The sequence below is a fragment of the Chlamydotis macqueenii genome, chromosome 4, assembly GCF_036417535.1.
Source record: "Chlamydotis macqueenii isolate bChlMac1 chromosome 4, bChlMac1.mat, whole genome shotgun sequence".
NCBI lineage: Eukaryota > Metazoa > Chordata > Aves > Otidiformes > Otididae > Chlamydotis > Chlamydotis macqueenii.
In genome coordinates, this window is record NC_141559.1 from 83,183,818 (window position 1) to 83,202,530 (window position 18,713).

Here is an 18,713-nt window from a genome sequence, read left to right on the forward strand (position 1 = left end):
AAACAAACTGCTCCTTTTAGGTGCTTTTTGGGGTAAAAAGTAGTTATTTGCAGGATTTAAGAACTTCTCGGCTACATTGGACAAGGTAGGTGCCATCCAAGCTGTTGAGCCGTGGGGCCAGGGGTTGCAGGTGTGGGTCTGGTTTTGGGTACGCCTGTGGAACTCCGGGGTTACAAGAGGGAGCAGCAGCGGGATCCAGGTTCGACCGAGCGGCTTTTCCATGTTGGTACGATGCCAAGTGTTGTTTGGCACTCGTAGGGAAATGAAAATGAAACGCTGTCTGTAGGGGCCGTCCCAGGCAGGTGAGGGGTAACACATCGCAGCGCTCTTGCTCAGCGACGCGGGGGAACAGGAATGTACTGTTACTTGTTGGAACGAGACTGGAATTGGCTAAATTGTGAACATACCCCCCCCTCCCCAACAGTGGGACTTCTGGCCCTGGTTCTGGTGACACGTGGGAAACGGCTGGTGATCAGGACATTTGGAGCCCAGGCTGGGAAATAAGCCGTGTGTGAAATACCTGGAAGCTTCAAAAATCTCTGCGTAGCGTGTTTGTAAAGCGTGCTTCTCACAGGATAGAGTCATCCGGGTGGGAAGGGACCTCAGGAGGTCTCTGGTCCAACCTCCTGCTCCGAACAAGTCAACTGTGAGCCCAGGTTTCTCAGGACTTCATCCCATCTGGTCTTGAAAGCTTCCAAGGATGGAGACTGTAAAACACCTTTGGGGAACTTTCTGCTGCCTGACTGTTCTTGTGAACCTTTTCGTTACCACCGGACAAAATGTCTCTGTTTCATTTGGACCTGTTGTTTCTCCTGCCCTGCACCACTGTGGAGGGTTGGCCTGGCTCCATCTTCTGAATGAGCTCCTCAGAGATGGTGGGGTTAGGTCTCCAGATGCTTTTGGGCACTTTTGTTGTGAGGATGCACTGCTGGTTCATATTCACCTTGCTGTCTACCAGAACCTGTGGTCTTTAGCCGCAGAGGTGCTCCCAAAGCAGTGCTCCTCAGTCTGTGTTGTTGCGAGAGGTTTGGAGGTTCTTCCTTCTCATATGTGAGATTTGATGTTTGTCCTTACTGAGTTTTGTCATGTTCGTGTTGAGCCATTCCTCCAGCCTGCTAAGACCCCTCCAGATGGTGGCCATGCCCTCAAGCGTATTGACTTTCCCCCCAATTTGGGATCATCTGTAAAGTGGCTGAGACCACATCCATTGCCTCCTTCAGGTCATTGATGAAGATGTTAAGCAAGGCAGGTCCCACAACGCTTGCGGTCATTCTCTGCTTGTTATGGGTCTCCATGTAGAGCACGAGCCCTTAGCCTAGAACCCTCTGAACCCAACCATCCAGCCGGTTATGGATTGGTACCAACCAGGTGCCCATCAAGCTGATCAGTCATCCATGCCGACGTCTTAACTTAGATTAAAAAGTTTTGGATTTGGGGAGCTCCACAGTAAATTATGCCCCATCCCTGGAAACATTCCAGGCCAGGTTGGCCGGGGCTCTGAGCAACCTGATCCGGTTGGAGATGTCCCTGCTCCTGGCAGGGGGGTTGGGCTGGGTGGGCTTTGAAGGTCCCTTCCCACCCGAACCCTTCTGTGATTCTATCATGGCACATCACCTTCCTTACTCTCATTGTAACGATGTTTTCGTGTAAGAGCTTAGGAGATCTACTCATGTCTGGGGAGTGGGCCAAGGAGTGTTACGAGTGCGAGGTGTTTGAGAGGACTCAGCCAGTAATGTCACCGTGGGAGTGATGGGTTGTTGATGCCACGTGTATGCAGCAAGTAAATTATTATTATGTGAAGTACGCGCAGTGCGTTTCTGCTCCCAGGCAAGCGGGGATTTAGTAATCCAAAATATTGTCATCTACACCTTCTGGATCCGAAAAGTCCCGTTTTATTGGGCCTTTCGGTTGTTTGCTGAGGGCAGCAGCAGAACAAAACTTGCGGCACATTTTTCCCCATGTAATTCACAATTAGATTTGTTTTCAGCTCTCTGCTGCTCCTGAATTCTGGAACTTTTTGGGTTTTTTCAGCTGTTGTTTTTGCATTCTTGTGATTATATTCTGTTTTCCCTTATGCGGTGTTCATCCACGACCTTAATTATCTGCCTCTTATTGCCAGCTCTGTGAACTCTGAGCTAATTTGAGAAGGAAAGTTCTGCCTGGTAATTTTAAAAATATGAGGCGTTATTGAGGGTTTTTCCTGGACACGGGATTGCAGTAAATGTGTAGTTTGGAAGCGTAGCTTTGGACTCTTCCTGCTTGCTGAAAGAGATTGAGATTTGGGTGAGACCTGTTCTGATTCTATGATTCTATGATTCTATGATTCAGTCTGAATAGATGGATAGGAAAGGGGACCTCCTTCAGCTCTCCCTGCCATGAGTCCTTGATTTCTCCACATTATGGGTTGAGCTTGCTGGAAACTCAGAAGGAATGAGGGTTCCTTCCCGTTGAGCTTGCTAGAAGCCCAGAAGGAATGAGGACACTGCTTCTCTGGCAGCGCCTTGCTTCTGCAGAAGGTGCGTGGTGGATTTGGAAGTCCATGAGAGGCTGGAGCTGGGAGTTGTTCCCTTCGGTAGCCTTTCCCCAGCGGTCCCTGTTCTCAGACGTGCCATGTCTTGTGTTCAGCCAGTTTGCTGTCCAAGTAGGTGTTGGCATACCTTCCTGGACCTGAGTGATGCTCTCAGAGTCACTTCTCACCATAGCTTGTGTACAGCATTGAGGTCCCAAAATATCATAGCATCATAGGATGGTTTTGATGAATTCTAGCACTGTAGGGGAGGGCAGCACCGGGCGGGAGAGCTTCTGAGCACAACAACGAGGCTGAATTTTCGCGGAAGCCTTGAACTTCAGCTTGTAGAAGAGGAAGGGTAAGTCGGGCCACAGCTCCTTGAGAGTTCGCTGCAGATGTTTCTTAAGACCCCTTCAGCTGCAGGCAGCCTGGTTGTGTAACGCCGTAGTAGCTGGAGAGTTGTTGGAATAGCATCGGGCTGGCCTTTAATTAATTTCTTTTTGGTAGTAGGGAAGGCTGACGGCTGGTGCCTTGCTCAGGTGAGATTTGTTGTTGCCTGTTGTTTGTTTTGTGAATTCCAAATGAGATTTTTTGGGGTTTTTTTGGCTCAGAACAGTTCAAAGGAAGACCTTGTCCCTTCTCTGCGGCGTTTCTAATTCGATCTCAGACATAAACCAGCGCGGGTGTGCAGGAGGGAGGAAGAGGCAGGGATAAACCAGCGAGGTTTTACATCACCTAGGGGACCGGGGCGGCAGGCGGACGTCTGGACACCTCCGCAGGCGTTTGAGGATCCCCGTGGGTTTGGTGATTTCGGGGATGCTCGGATGCAGCCTGGCTCGGTAAAACACGCCGCCCACGGACGAAGCCCGCGGAGGGGCGGTTCGGGTCCCCGCCGCAGCGCCCGGGGTGGGCGGGCGATGCCCGGGGAGGGGAGCTCAGCTCTTTGGCTTTTGGGGCTGACCGGTTCTCCTCTGAAGGTCAGAGAACAGTAAAGTTGGGAAGGAATGAGCTCAAAACCCTGTTTTATTCTTCCTGACTGCATAGACCGGTCTCATGAATTGCTCTAACCCACCCCAGCACGTTTTGCTGAAACTCCCCGGTGTCTGTGGCTTCGCATCGCTCTGCGCCCGTGACTCAGGGGAAGAATTTCTGGCGTTGTTTGTCCCCTCCTTCTTTTTGCTGACGCTAGGAATTGGGTGTTCGCTGCCCCCACGGTTACGTAAAGCTGATGTTTGTCCCTGTTGTGGTCCGGTAAAGGGGCTGGTTGCACACCCGTATGCCACATCTGCACGGTGATGCTGGAAACGGGTCCCGAAGGGTTCGTCGGATGCTCTTATACCCGAACAGCTGATTGTTTTGGCTCGATGTTTAGAATAAAACTCTTTGCCACCTGATATTTGGGTTGAGTTTTGCAGGAAAGCGTTGTGGAGATGTGCTGGAGGAACGTGAGATCTGCACCTTAAATATTGCACGTTAGCGGTCAGTGCAAACGGTTATGGCGACTTGAATGAATCCCTTCTGTTTTCCAGGGTGCCCGAGAAACCTTTGAGAACTACTACAGGAAGCAGAGAAGAAAACAAGCCAGGCTGGTCCTGCAGCCACCTTCAAACATGGTATGATGGTCCTCTACTCGCCATGGCCAAACCTCCTCTGCCGACTAACGGAGCGGAGCGTTCTCTCTGCTGTTGCCGGTGTGGTGGCCTTTAATTTATTTCCAGTTGCTCTTGGTCACCTTGGTTTTAATCTTGGCTCGCTTTTTCTTTGTTGCAGCACGAAACCTTAGATGGCTACAGGAAGTATTTCAATCAAATTGTAGGGTAGGTATTCCTTTTCTGTACGTCCTCGCTAATTGTGTGCGCTGTGTCGCTGAGGAGCTCAAAAAGAAAGGGGGAGGAGGGAACGTTGATGTTTTTGAGGGTCCTTCAAATGAAGCCAAAACAGGGGGGAGGAAAAAAAAAGAAGGTGGTTTGGGTTTTTTTGAGTGGTTTAGAGTGAATTTTATAGCACCCGTGAACTTTGCTGTGTCACTAGTGGGAGCGCGGAGGAACCTGCCGGCTCTTGTACCAGCAAGCGCGTTTCTGGGAATTTCAGGAGAAATAATTTCTGTGGGCTATGTGCATCTACTTGCCCCGCTAATGAGATGAATAGGCCCTCTGCCTTAATGAGTCTTTAATATTTGATAATTATTCTTTGATTATTTTCCTGGTAAAGGAGGGGGTTCTCAAGTCTCTCTTCTTATGAGCTGCTTGTTATCACGCTCAAATTTGACAGGAGTCTTCCAAAAGCGGTAACTTTTGATAACGGGGCCGTTTTCTCCTCTCCATTAGGTTTTTTGTGGTTGAAGACCACATCTTGCACACGACGCAGGGCCTGGTGAACAGAGCCTATATTGATGAGCTGTGGGAGATGGCGTTATCAAAAACCATTGCAGCGCTGAGGACGCATTCAGTAAGTAAGAGCCCCCGGTCGCTCAGCTGATGCTTGAGTATGACTTCAGGGGTCGTCCCTCAGGGGTCCGTGCTGGGCCTGGCCCTGTTCAACATCTTTGTCAGCGACATGGACAGTGGGATAGAGTGCAAGTTCGCCGACGACACCAAGCTGTGTGGTGCCGTCGACACGCTGGAGGGGAGGGATGCCATCCAGAGGGACCTGGACAGGCTGGAGAGGTGGGCCCGTGCCAACCTCATGGAGTTCAACCAGGCCAAGGGCAAGGTCCTGCACCTGGGTCGTGGCAATCCCAGGCACAAATCCAGGCTGGGCGGGGAATGGATGGAGAGCAGCCCTGAGGAGAAGGACTTGGGAGTGCTGGTGGGTGAGAAGCTCAACATGAGCTGGCGATGTGCGCTCACAGCCCAGAAACCAACGGCACCCTGGGCTGCACCCCCAGCAGCATCCCAGCAGGGCGAGGGAGGGGATTCTGCCCCTCTGCTCTGCTCTGGGGAGACCCCCCTGCAGCGCTGCGTCCAGCTCTGGAGCCCCCAACATCAGAAGGACGTGGAGCTGGTGGAGAGGGTCCAGAGGAGGCCACGCAGATGCTGAGAGGGCTGGAGCAGCTCTGCTGTGAGGCCAGGCTGAGAGAGCTGGGGCTGCTCAGCCTGGAGAAGAGGAGGCTCCGGGGAGACCTGAGAGCGGCTCCCAGTGCCCAAAGGGGGCTGCAGGAAAGGTGGGGAGAGACTCTTCAGCAGGGCCTGCTGGGACAGGACGAGGGGTAATGGCTTTAAAACAGAGGGAGGCAGATTCAGATCAGATATTAGGGAAAAGTGTTTTCCACTGAGGGTGGTGGCACACTGGCCCGGGTTGCCCAGAGAGGCGGTGGATGCCCCATCCCTGGAAACGTTCCAGGCCAGGTTGGCCGGGGCTCTGAGCAACCTGATCCGGTTGGAGATGTCCCTGCTCCTGGCAGGGGGTTGGGCTGGGTGGCCTTTGAAGGTCCCTTCCCACCCAAACCAGTCTGTGGTCTATGACGTGACAGGTTGGAAATATTGCCTTTTGCAGCAGTATTTGTTGTTTTCCCTCTTTTCCAGTGGCCCTTTGTAAAACAGCAACGTGGAAATGCGCTGCTCTTTCCCCAAAAGCTTTCTCGAGCTTTTTTTGCCTCGTGATGCGCTGCATTTCCCCGTACCAAAACCTCAGTATTTTGGGGACTGAAGAGAAGAAAATAGCGGTTTGATATTTTTCCCATTAATTCTCTGATCACTTTTGAAAAGCACCAGCAGAGGGAGCCGATTTTTCCCGGAAAATTGAGGAAAAAAGCATTTATTTGGCGCACTGGAGTGCGACCCGCTTACGGTGTTCCCTTACAGTTCGTCGCAGCGAATGGGGCTGCTGTCAGACTGGGAATGCTTTGTGCGTGAAAAGACACCGAGCGGATTTCTTATTTTTGAATATTGAAGGAGGTCTGGAAAAATTGCTTATTGCTTTGATATTCTTGAACGAAAAAAAAACCCCACAGCCGATTGTAAAAGATCTTTCCCAACCTAAATGGTTTGATGAGTCTAAAAAATGCAGTTTTTTTCCAGTTTGGTGTGATCTGATATAATGTTTTACTGGTTCAAGTGGGAGCACTGGAGTTTTTTGACGCAGTTGATTGACAGGATGAAAAAATTGCATTAGACTATAAAATAAACAGGATCAATGACTTTGCACAAGTCCGTTTTCAAGCTGTTGGGCCGTTTTCTCCAGGAAAACCAAAGTATTAAATCGCTGATGTCCCGCGGCTGCTCGGAGTTCTGCGTTTGGGTGTCCCTGACTTCAGCTTAGCGTGGTCGCCCACGGACAGCGGTGCTGAGGAGCTCCTTGGCTTTATCGGTGCGGGTGGGGAGAATCTGCGCAATGGACCTGGAGATCGTTGGGCTGAGGGACCACAGCGGCTTCCCGGGGCGCTCTGGCTCCGGCCGGCATGGCAGTGGCTGCCAGGAGAGGGTTTTTTCGGTAGTCGTGAAATGTTATGTGGTTCCTCAGCACTGGTACGGTGGCCACCACCGTTATGTCTTAGCATTGCTCAGCCTACCGCTACTTACAGACCAGTGCCATCCATTCCGTATCATCACTGAGACGTGGAGTCATAGAATCACAGACTGGTTTGGGTGGGAAGGGACCTTTCAAGGCTGTGCAGTCCAACCCCCCTGCACGGAGCAGGGACATCTCCAACCAGATCAGGTTGCTCAGAGCCCCGGCCAACCTGGCCTGGAATGTTTCCAGGGATGGGGCATCCACCACCTCTCTGGGCAACCTGGGACAGTGCCCCACCACCCCCAGCGTAAAAATTTTTTCCTAATATCCAATCTGAATCTGCCTCCCTCTATTTTAAAACCATGACCCCTCATCCTGTCACACCAGGCCCTGCTGAAGAGTCTCTCCCCACCTTTCCTGCAGCCCCCTTTGGGCATTGGGAGCCGCTCTGAGGTCTCCCCACTTGATGGACGGCGCTCACGTTGGTGAGGCTGTTTGAGTTCTTCAGCCGAGCTTATCCCTGAATTTTCTTCCTTGCTGCAGACGGGGACATCTTTTATCACCCCTGGTAGCTTTAGGCCATTATCTTCCTTTCTGACCTTCTTTTTTGGACAGCGAAATGGAAAATGTGTCTCTTCCAGTCTTTCGCGTTGATTAATGGAGTCGTTCCTCTTGAGTTTCCAGTGAGCTTTAAATCTGTTTCTCTTTCCAACTTACAATTGCTGATTCTATATTTGGTAAGAGTCTGTCTGAAACGTTACAGATTTCAGCGTAGGGAGGTCACCTGCGGTGTCCAGAGCGCACGCAGCCGGTGGGTAACGCGGGGTGGCTTTGGGGGGACAGTCAGCGCTGCCTCTGAGCTGTGTCTTTAGGGTTTGGAGCAGTGTCCTGACCTGCGATAAATGCTTGTGTTGTAGCTCTGAGCATTCCTGTTGCTGAAATGTAGGCGTGCGGCGTGTTTTCCCTCAGCCTGAGCCGCTTGGCAGCGCAGCCTTCGCGCGGGGCCTGGGGATGCCTCGCCGCGACGCTTCGTTACCGTCAGACACAACGCGCTCAATGAGAGGCGCTGCTGTCGTCTTGGTATGACGGCGCGCTGATGTGCTTCATCTCCCCTCGCTTCCCCAGCAGCTCCTGGGTAATCTTAGAGACACTTCAGGTATCTCCAGAGCTACCGAAATCCTTGTTCATCCTGGAGAGCCTCAAGGGCAGCGCGTTACGAGGAGAGATACCCTTATCGGTGGGCCTTCCCTTGGCCTGTGCGGCGTTAGGGCACGGGCTGTGGGATAAAAGCTCCTGGCTGTGAGGCCTGTGTGTTTATTGTCACTCACCTGATAACGCAGGAGGGCTGGGGGCAATGTTTTTTCCCGTGTGCTGCAGTTAAAACCATGTTTTGATGTCCCCCTCCTTTGCAGTCCTACTGCTCGGACCCCAGCCTGGTGTTAGACTTGAAGAACCTCATCGTCCTCTTTGCAGATACACTCCAGGTATGTGACCATTGGTGGCTGCCCTTTATCTCGCTCAACGGTCGTGCTGCTCGCAGACGGTGTCCATCAGGGGGATGAAATGGCTGAGGTGGGCTTGCTGCGGTGGCCCACCTTCTTTGTTGGCGTCGCGGTGCGTAAGTTGTGGCACCCCTTGTTTAGCCTGGTTCGCTCTGCGTGTGAGGTGGCCAGCCCATGGGCAAGGACCAAGCCTTGGCCACCTCGCCAAGCCCTTATGTCTCCTGCTGGTACCCAGCCCAGCCTTTAACGGCCCTTGGTCCTACCATCTCGGTAAATCGCCTCCCAAGTCCCTCCGCCAGCGCCGTTCACCTCTGTGGTGGTGGTAGGGGAGAATTCGCTGGCGTGCTCCCTGTTAAATAAAGAAAATAATCTTCAACTGCCTCTTGGTGACTTCTTCTTACCTGAAGTTGCTCTCTTCCCCCACGCCACTGCAGGGATACGGCTTCCCGGTGAACCAGCTCTTTGACATGCTGTTGGAGATCCAAGACCAGTATAGTGAAACCCTGCTGAAGAAGTGGTCGGGAGTCTTCAGGTAAGAAGCTCTTTAAGCAAGCTCAGGAGATGTACCCTACGGAGTAGCTTTGACCCATAAATAAAAGAAAATAAAATAAATTAATACAAGCTTTTGTGAGATTAGTAGCAAGTTCATGTTTAATTTTTGAGCTCTTCTTGAACCAGATGGAGCCAATTTCAGTGCAGTTGAGGACCCTGTGTGTGGTGAGATCTGTGCAATAAACTGGTGTAGACCAGAGGTCTACGTCCCAGACGGAGAAGGTTATGGTTTCGTTATGGAGCTTGCTCTGAGAGTTGGTAGGTGGAAGAATCTGGTGTTGTGGCATCGTTACGCTGCCCTCGCTGCAGTGCTGAGTCCTGTGTGTCTCGGGACACTGGTGGCATATCCTGGTGCTGCTGCTGTAGGCACGTCCGGGAGCTGAACAGTTGCCCACAGGTAGGACACGATCTGTTATCCAGGGTTCAACGCTGAGCTTGGTAACCACCAGCTCATCCTGTGATGACCCACCGGGACATTCCTGGAGGACTGAGGTGTCTCAGAGCGTGGGGCGCTGGGAAGAGGATTGCCAGTGCCCTGATAGCTCAGCCTCCGTCTTCCTCAAGTCAAGCAGGACTGAAGCTCGCTTGGGCTTTGCCAGGGCCTGCTGCTGAAGCTCCAGTCTGGAGTGAAAGCACCGCTAAATCTGGTCGTGGCTTTACGTACAACGAAGGCTGAAGCTGGGCTTGTGTCCGGCTGCAGCAAAGATGATTTCAATGGTCACGAAAGCGAGAAGAAGCTTAGGCCCATGGATCTTTGACTGGCATCTGCTTCTTAAGAGCTTCCCAGCTGAGCTGTAAATGTGCAAAGCTGTGGTTGGGCTGTCGTCACAGAGCCCTCTTTCTAACTTTTGTTTTCTTTTCGTAGAAATATACTTGATTCAGATAACTACAGTCCCATCCCCGTGACAAATGAAGAGGTTTATAAGAAAATAGTGGGACAGTTCCCGTTCCAGGACGCAGAACTTGAGAAGGTAATCTGGAAATGGGGAGAGCGGCACGGCGTGTCCGCCCGCGCAGTAAGACCCTGCAGCCTCGCAAAACGAAAGGGTCCGAAAAACCCCACCAGTCACCGGGGGAAAAAAACCCAACCCAACAAACCCAGAACAAATAAGCAACAAAAAAAAGCAAAGGAAGGGAAAAGAACAAACCTGCTGTCCATGTGCTGTGGTTCTCCAGGCATGGATGAGGAGAGTGCTTACAGCAGCACCTCCTCGGTTTTGTTTCCAGGGAACTATTGCAGCTGGACAGTGCTTGGAGTAGACGAGAGACTAAAAATACGTGCCTCCGTTGGTATTTTAGTCCCGTTTTATGAACTGTGTTATTGATCTCTGTTTGTTTTAATCTCTACTTTAAAAAGAGAAGCCCCACAAAGTGGTAGATCTTGGCTTTGGTGGAAGTGTGTGCTTCCAAAACCTCACTGCAGCCAAATTTCGTCCCTTAAAAGCCTTCTGCTCCATGTCTGGCCGCCAGCGAGCTCCAAGCCTGGGAAGTTTAATTAAAACTGGGAGGGTTTTCGATCCAAGTCAAGTGTTTTGATTTGAGAAAGTCTTCATCCTTCCCCAAAGCTCTATCATGGGGTCCAGCTTCTTAATGCTCTGCACCTCCCGGCTACGTGTGCGCTGTGGGTAAAAGGCAAAATTTGGTGGAGGACATCTGTTTCCTCTTGGCTTTTGGTGTTGTAAGCAAGTACTCACCTTGGGCAACAGCCGTGGGAGATGGCCGAGCAAAACACCATGTGCGTGGTGGGAGGTGAAAGTCAAGAAGTTCTCCAGTATTTTTTTCGTGAGTTAGGGAGCTGGGAGAGGGAACGAGGGTTGTGTTGTGCTCCCTGCTCCCTCCTAGCCCCGAGTTTCCTTCCAGCCGCTTTCAGACTCCAAATCCCTTACGCACCCGTGTGCCGTTTGTCAGTGATTATCTGGTCTTTCGCTTGGCTGAAGTTTTATAGAATATCCAATAAACGCTGGCTGCTTGTTTCGTTGCCGGATTTAGCTAAATGCTAGAGTTAATCTGACTGCTTGGAACACGTCGCTGGAAAGCAGTCATCGCTCCTGTTCGATATCTGCTCTTCAACTTCAGTTCTCTCTCGTGTTTTACAGCAACCGTTTCCAAAGAAGTTCCCCTTTTCCGAGTTTGTGCCTAAAGTTTACAATCAGATTAAGGAATTCATCTACGCCTGTCTGAAGTTTTCGGAAGACCTTCATCTGAGGTAGGGGATGAGCGTGCTCATGGTTGTGATAGAGATCTGCTCTGAAAGATCTCCACAGGATTAAAATACGAGTGCTCTTCCTTCAACCCTTCACGGTGCTCAACTGCTTGGGTATCCCCTGTCCAGGCTGGAGGTGGCTTGTGGTCTCCTTGGAGTGGTGTACAAAGGGCTGGCCAAGTCTTCAAAAATAACTGTCTCACGTGGGGAAAGATTGCCCAGGGCCACGCTAGCTGTTCCCTCTGAGATGTCTCTGAGTCAGTTGGACTAAGTAGGTGAACCTAGTGGGCTCGAGAGAGACAGGGATGTCCACTTGGCGTTGGGTCAGTGCCTGGTGTAACATCTCCAACCTTCCCAGCCTGTCCCTGGAGGGGCGCGCTGGCAGGAGGGCTCTCGAGGCTGTGATTTGCCCTGTGTGTTCATGAGTTTTGGCTGCTGGTTTAGGGCTTTTGTTGTTCTCGTTTCCCGTGGGAGTTTCTACACCAATAGTTGTATTTTATTTTATTTTTTTTTTTAAATCTCCAAAAGATTCCGTCTGTTTACCTTCCCTTCTCTGTCCCAAGGTGCCTTGATGCTGGTTTTACCCATGGGTGTGTTTATGAGATTGGAAGACAACTGTATTGGCCAGAAACTGCAAGCTGGTGCTTTCTTGTTGCGCCTGGTAGTGTCCTCAAACGTGGCAGAGTATGTAAACGAGTAACGAGATTTGCACTGGTAGGAGGGGTCCTTCTCCCTTCCGACCGTTGGAAGCAAGAGGTTGGGCTGGGAGGGGGTTTCACCTCCCTTGGCAACTTCGTGTCCTGGCCATGGCCTGACACCGGCTCCAGTGCCGGTGTGAAGCTGGGGCAGTGTTTTGGGGACTCGCCAGATGTTTCAGTGCCTCGCAAGGCTCCTCAGAGTTGTAATTCTCTTCCTTTGTGCCAGAGATGGTAATTTGGAGAGGCACTTTCTCTCCGTAGAGGAGGTGGTAGCTCACTGGTTGATGTGGAAGCCCGGGACGTTTCTCGCCCCCGCGTTTGATCTCAGCCTTTCACCGGTGGCAGGTTGTTCTCTTTGGTGGCTCCCAGGGCTCTTAACCTGCGGGTCACCATCAAACATCTCGGTTTCTAAAGGCAGCGGAATGGTCCCGTTTCACACGGATGCTGGTTTCACCGAACCCCTCCGTTGACACTTCCCCTGCGAGCTTTGGGCTCTTCACCATTACAGGGATGATTGGCTTTGTCAGGGAAGGGAAGAAAAGTGTCCCCTTGGGTCCCTCCTCGGGGCTCCCCCGGGACGCGTTATTAAAATTCCTTTCGACATTGCATTTTGCAGCCCTTTTTGAGGAGCAGCGTTGGGCTGGGGGAAGGGAGCCGAACTCTGGCTTTTCTAGCCAAACATTTGGAATATTTCTCTGAAAACCCCCGTTGACACTTTCTTCATTTCACCCTGACAGCTTGAATTAGGTTTTATTAGGAAGCTTGGCTACAAAGCCGGCAGCGAGTTTTCTTTCTCTTCTCTTTCTTTTTCTCCTTTGGTTGTCATTTACCGCGCACCCCGGAGTGATGGGGGTCAGGCCGTCAGTCACGGGAGGCCTGAAGGTCATGACTACTGCCACGGGAGACGGGACATCAGCTGTCGTTAACCCCCACGGTTCTCTTGGATACTCCGTGGTCTGTTCCTGAAGAACGGAGCCTGTGGTAGAAAATGTAGCTTGGATTTTTATTTTTCTATATTTTTTTTTTTTTTCAGCTAGCTCCTTCTATTTGTTGGATGGGAGCGTTCTCCCTTGCGTTGATATGCTTGTGGAAGTTATTTTGCTTTTCAAGTATTTGAAGAAAATTTGGAGCTTGGTGTGGATTTGTAGGGATTGCAGGTTTTTTTGGTTTGACTCTGAGTTTAATTAGGAGAAAGAAAACCTCTTTTGTATTTTCAGCAGTTAAAAAGCGTGTATTTGAGTTCCTTGAGGAGATGACTTTAAAGGTATCCGCTCGTTGCAAGGATTCCAGTGGAATTTCCCGTTGGAAGGACAGGGAGTATCTTTGGAGAACAGGGGGTGGAAGGATGAGATGGCAGCTGTAATCTACCAGGACTTCCATTGTCTCGTTTGGGGTTTTTTTTTTTCAAACAAAGGACCAATCCTGAAAGCACTTGGGATACAACGTTTAAAGTGCTGAAAATAATATAAGTACATAAAGTTATTAAAAAAAATTAAAATTAAAAAATCAAGGGCTTGAATAGCTCAACCAGCTTGGACCTGTGGAAGGCCACTTTCGGACAGAGGAGATAAATGTCGTTTCTTTGTCGGCTCAGATTGCCAGTCTGTGGATGTAGACCAAGCCCGGTATCGAAGCTGGTAGATCACGTTGCCATCAGACATACGTAGCGAGCAGACCACACGAAAAATGCCGTTCATTTAGGGGGTTTTGTTTTCTTCTTGCGTATTGAGAACTGAGATCCAACTTTGCTGTTGAACCGAGACCCAGCCTCTACTTCACAGTCAAGAGCTGGCGTTGTACAGCTGGCTGGTACCATTACTGTTTGCTAACTGGCCCCACTGGTCTGAGCACTGGGTTTGGGGCTGTTGGTGTGAGGTGCTCCTTGGTTCATCATTTCAGCTGCAAGAGCCCTGGCCAAGGCAATGGCCAACACCCATCTCTTGGTGCCACCCTCGCTTACCTCTTCTGTTGAACCAAGGATGCATTTGAGGAGTCGCAGTCCAGCGCCTGGCCAAATCCTGCTCTTTTTTTTCCTAAGGAGTGCTTCCTTTTTTTTTGTACCTTACTCAATGTGTGGGTCTTATGGGAGATACCACAGATCTGCTCTGATGAGCCCAACCCCAGGGGCTTGTCCCACCGGGCTGCTTGTCCCACCGTGTAACTCAAGTTACAACCTGATTTTGTAACGTAGGCAGCCAACAAACAAAACTGAGAGTAGGAAACCTTTGGAAGCGGTGCTTCTCTGCAGAGAAAGCTCGCTTAGAAGGGCTTTGAAGAAGTGCTAAGCTGTATCGTTGAGCGCTACTTGTTTATGGCCTGGAGGCTCTCGTGGCTGAGATGTTCCTGCGGCTGAAGTGAGGGGTTAGAGCAAACCCTCGAGCTGCCAAGCGTTTGGTGGTACGGCAACCTCGTGCCGTCAGCGCTGGCTGCGGTGTTGGGCCAGCGGCACGCCGCTCCTGCCGAGAGCGTGGCTGTCCCGGGGCGTCCACGCAGCCGGACAGTGACTGGCTTGTTTGGTTTGGACTCCCTGGTGACAGGTTGACGTTTGAATTTTAAAAAGCAAGCTTTTCCAGCACGACCTGGTTGATTGCTGCGTTGATTTAGTGAGAAAAGCTGACAGAAGGTCCAAACCCCCATGTTTTCCATCTGTGCTTTCTCGGTTCTGGTAGATGCTGGACGCTCCAGCCCCCAGCTCCTTTTCCAACCCCCACCATCCTCAGGGTTGGAGTTTGTCACTCCTTACACATTGCATTTCAGGATTTCCCAGGGAAAATCCCGAAAACGGCCACGGTGCTTCTACAAAGTCACAGCTTTGCCTGTCTTTGCTCCCCACGCAATTTTTTCTTTGCCCCCTCCGGGCGTGGGTCCAGCTCTTTTTGCTCCCCTGCCCCCTTTTCCCCGGTTCCCATGCGGCTCCGGCAGCAGCAGGCAGCTGCCCCCGGTGTCACGGGGTCCCTTTGTCCCACCCCTTCGCTTTACATCTCCTCTTTACCATCTGTAGAGCATCACAGGGTTGGGTTTTATTGGTTTTGCTGTATTTAACCCTGCTATTGTCTGGTGGAGGAGACTGGGACAATCGCGTTCTTCCTGGGGGGTGATGGAAGGCCTTGGGGGTGGGTGTGCATGCATGCGTGGTGGGTTTTGTTTTGTTTTTTTTATTTATTTATTTTTAAGTAAAACCTCATTTGAGACCCCTAACCATAGTGTAAAGACCAGGAAAATTCATTGGCTGGTTTCTTTTCCCCCCATATTTTGATTTCTGTTCCACACTTTAAAAAACCCAAATGCGTCACCTTGGACCTCGCATCAAAACCCTGGGAGAAGGAGCCAAGGGATCCATCTGGGTTGTGCAGTCAAAGAAAAAAAACACTCAACAAGGGTCAACGGTGATGATCTAGAAGAGACCCACACTAAAATTTTGCCTGATACTGAATTGAAATTATCAGGAGCTGGGTCCTGCCGAGCTGCTGGCCCTGCCCAGCTTGCGTCCAACTGGGAAGGAGACAGTGGTCGACCCTTGGCAGGTGTGTCGCTCAGAAGAGCAGACTTCTAAACATCAGGGGAAAAGAAATATGAGAGAAACCTGTTGGGGAGCGCAGCGTGGCGAGCAGCCGCTGGGCGTGCGGGGAGTTGTGCAGCTGGGCTTTTCCTTGGGAAAGCTGCGGTAAGACACGGCTTTTCTGGTCTTGCGGAAATACGAGCGTGACTTCGCTCGGAGATGCGAGCGGGGAGCAAGATTTGCCGCTTCTCCTGGGAGTTTGCAGGCGCTCGGTGCCAGTGCTCGTGCAGCAGCACAAGGAAGGTCTTGAATGGCTTGAAAAATTGAGTTGACTGCAGGATGCGTGGTGCTCAGGGAGGATGAGCAGGTTCAGGGGATGCTGTGGTGACGAGTGATTTGCTGCTGGAGAGGGCTCAGTCTTGCTTTCTTGACCATCATCAGCTCTCATGTTAAATAGGCAAAGAAATCTGGCAGGTGTGAGGTGGATAAGAGCTGGCAGTGCCTATCCCTGCACCAGCAGGCACCCCAAGATCCTCCACCTCGCGTGCCGGCAATGAGATAACTGCAAGGTTTGCTCTTCTTGTGTCAATCCCTGCTTTGTAATCCGGCCCCTTGGTCAGGTGAAGCAGGAGAAGGAGCCAAAGGTCACGAGCTCGATTAACCGGGGGCCTTAAAGTTATTAACGCTTCTCTGCCTTCCCGTTGGGAATTTTCTTTGCCCCCAGCTGCCGGTCACGGCACGGCCAGAGATAAAGCCCCGTGGTGTCAGGGCTAATGGAGGGCCAACGACAGATCAAAGGAGCCTGCGCTGGGTTGGGTTTCCAAAACCTCCTTCAGAAAGGAGAGGTTGCACCTTGCTGGTGTGTGCGTTGGAGGGGCCACAAAGACCACGAGCGTGTTGCAAGAGCTTCCAGTCTGATACAGTTGAAGAAAAAGCCATGGGGGGATATTTTGGGGTTTGATTTGGGTTTTCCCCCCCATTGGATGTCTTTGATCCCTTTCCCTTTGCTGAACCTGCAAAACTCCAGCATTGTGAACGGGATGGTGGCTTGGCTGGAGTTAGTGGGGATGCTGTGGGCAACTCTTACCCATGCTGGACCAAGGGGTTGGGGACGTAGATTTAGCCCATGTTAGTCCTCCTTCCTTATAGGCACAGGCACAGAACTGTTGGTATTTTGGTTTATAGGGGTGTGCCAGCGTCTGTAAGCGGTGCATGGATGCTCGTGCCCAAGGCAGGAGAGGGCTGGGAAGAAGATCAGAAGATAAGGGCTCCGGGTGATTTTCTTTTCACAGAACATTCTGCAAATCTCTTTAAATTCTGCTTTTCAGCTCCACCGAAGTTGATGATATGATTAGAAAATCCACAAATCTGCTACTGACCCGAACGCTGAGCAACTGTTTACAGAATGTCATCAAGAGGAAAAACGTCGGGCTGACGGAGGTAGGACCTGGCTTCCAGGAGGCCTGCTGCAGGGTGGGGTGATGGAGGAGGTTTGGTCCCTCGGAGCTCCTTACAGCACCTTTAGAAGTGCTGGTTTGGAGCGTTAATATGTAATAGGTTGGAAACAAATGACGGAGCCGCGCGGCGTTGCTGTACGAAGCAGGAAATATATTCTGTTGTGGGAAAGAGAAGCTTTTCTGCTGTTGCTGTTAGAATTTGCAGCACGTTCTGTATCTGATTTAAAGAAAGAAGACTTCATGGAGCACTGGAAAAGAGCGGAGTGGGAGCTGGGAGAGGATGGGAGAGCGGTCCCCATCTCTGGGTGATGTTTGGGGCGGTTTCAGCGCATCGCTGCAGTGTAAACCGTGTTGGTTGCAGTTTTTAATTGACTGAACTGCAGGAATGCGTCCTGTTCTCTGGACGCTGGAATACCCTGTGGAGGTGATGCTTCCTCAGCCCTTTATCTCCCAGTCTGGAATCTCGCTGCTCCCTGAGGGCAAATTCCTCTTCCCTCCTGCTCCTCCCAAGGCTCCCTCCACAAAGAGGAATGCAACACTGTCCTTGCACTAGCCATCCCCCAAATTATCTTTTTTTTTTTTTTTTTTTTTTTTTTCCTGCCGGTGCAAAGGTTCCCTCAGTGTGATTGAGTGTAGGAAGGGCAAACCCCGTCCTCTCAGCCGCTTTTGCCCGGTTCAGATGGTGTAGATGTTTGTTGGTGTCCTCCACGTTGAGTGAAGGTGATGCCTTTCCTTGGGCTGAGAGTGGCTCCTTCTTATGCTTTGGAGCTGAAGAGGATTTTTGCGAGGAAATCCTACGTAGCACAACTCGAGTTTAAAATGAAGGTGTAGTACGTCCAGTGTCTATCTCTGAGCCTCTTCTCATGTTTCCACTCTTTTGTTCCCTACCACTTACCAAGGTGCAACTAGCTCTCTCCTGGGGTGATCTCCCCCATCAGTTTTATCTAATTTGGTTGAAGAAAAACTACTTTGAGCATCTTCACCCCCTCCTGCCTCGCTTCTCGGTGTAACTCCTGACCTGTTTGTCCAAATGGAAGCGTGTGGCATTTTTCTTCTGAGTTTCTCAAATTCTTCCCTTAAGAGAAGACGTTGATGTGACTGTGTGGAGCACGCGAATTAAAGCTTGTGTTGAAGAGTCCCAGATGACATACAAGCATAGTCCTGATGTCAGAAGTGATTGCAGAAGATGTTTAAGTACCTTGCATAACTGTCACTTCCCAGATTTAATTTTTGCACAAAGCAACACCGTCCATTTCTGGGCTCTCCAATGTCGTTTTCCAAGCAGTGGGCAAGGTGATACAAGGCTGTGTACCAACCTTCCCGGTCTCTTAGCCTCTTAATTTTTCATTGCTGTTTTTTGAGGCTACCTCCGAGCAGCAGATGTTGACGTTGCTACCAAGTCTGCTCCAGATAATCCTGGTGTTTTGAGTAGTTCCTCAACAAAAGAGATGGAAAAGATGCTACTATTTTTTTTTTTTATTTGAATACCTCAACAAGAAGGTCTTACCCCAACGAGAAAGTCTTACCCCTCCAAATTCAAGAGAAGATCAGAACTTGAAGGAGCCAGAGAGGGAGCAGGAAAGCTCATAGCGAGTGGTGGAAGAGAATCAAAGCAATCAGGACCTTCAAGTTTGACAGCTGATCTGGACCAGTAAGTTGTGATGATCAGAGAAGAGGTTTAGGAGGAATTTCATGCAGTTGGAAATGTCTAATATTTAATTACCTTGAAACTCTAGGAAAATGTGTCACAATCGTGATGTCAGGGCTGTCTGACGCAGAGAAAGGCAGACAGATGAGCACGTGTTTGAAGGCAAAAATCAAGAACAGAATTAATCCAAGGA

General features: G+C 50.7%; 1 protein-coding gene across 4 annotated transcripts in view; it reads left to right on the forward strand.

Annotated features, from left to right (window-relative positions):
* EXOC6B (exocyst complex component 6B) overlaps positions 1-18,713 on the forward strand; it is a 274,450-nt gene that overhangs the window by 151,774 nt on the left and 103,963 nt on the right. For all 4 annotated transcript variants that reach the window (XM_086747734.1, XM_086747730.1, XM_086747733.1 and 1 more), the window contains 8 exons: positions 4,039-4,122; positions 4,280-4,326; positions 4,837-4,957; positions 8,374-8,445; positions 8,898-8,995; positions 9,881-9,986; positions 11,112-11,221; positions 16,744-16,855. In XM_086747734.1, coding sequence (XP_086603860.1) covers positions 4,039-4,122; positions 4,280-4,326; positions 4,837-4,957; positions 8,374-8,445; positions 8,898-8,995; positions 9,881-9,986; positions 11,112-11,221; positions 16,744-16,855 — 750 coding nt within the window. The remainder of the gene's footprint in view (positions 1-4,038; positions 4,123-4,279; positions 4,327-4,836; positions 4,958-8,373; positions 8,446-8,897; positions 8,996-9,880; positions 9,987-11,111; positions 11,222-16,743; positions 16,856-18,713) is intronic.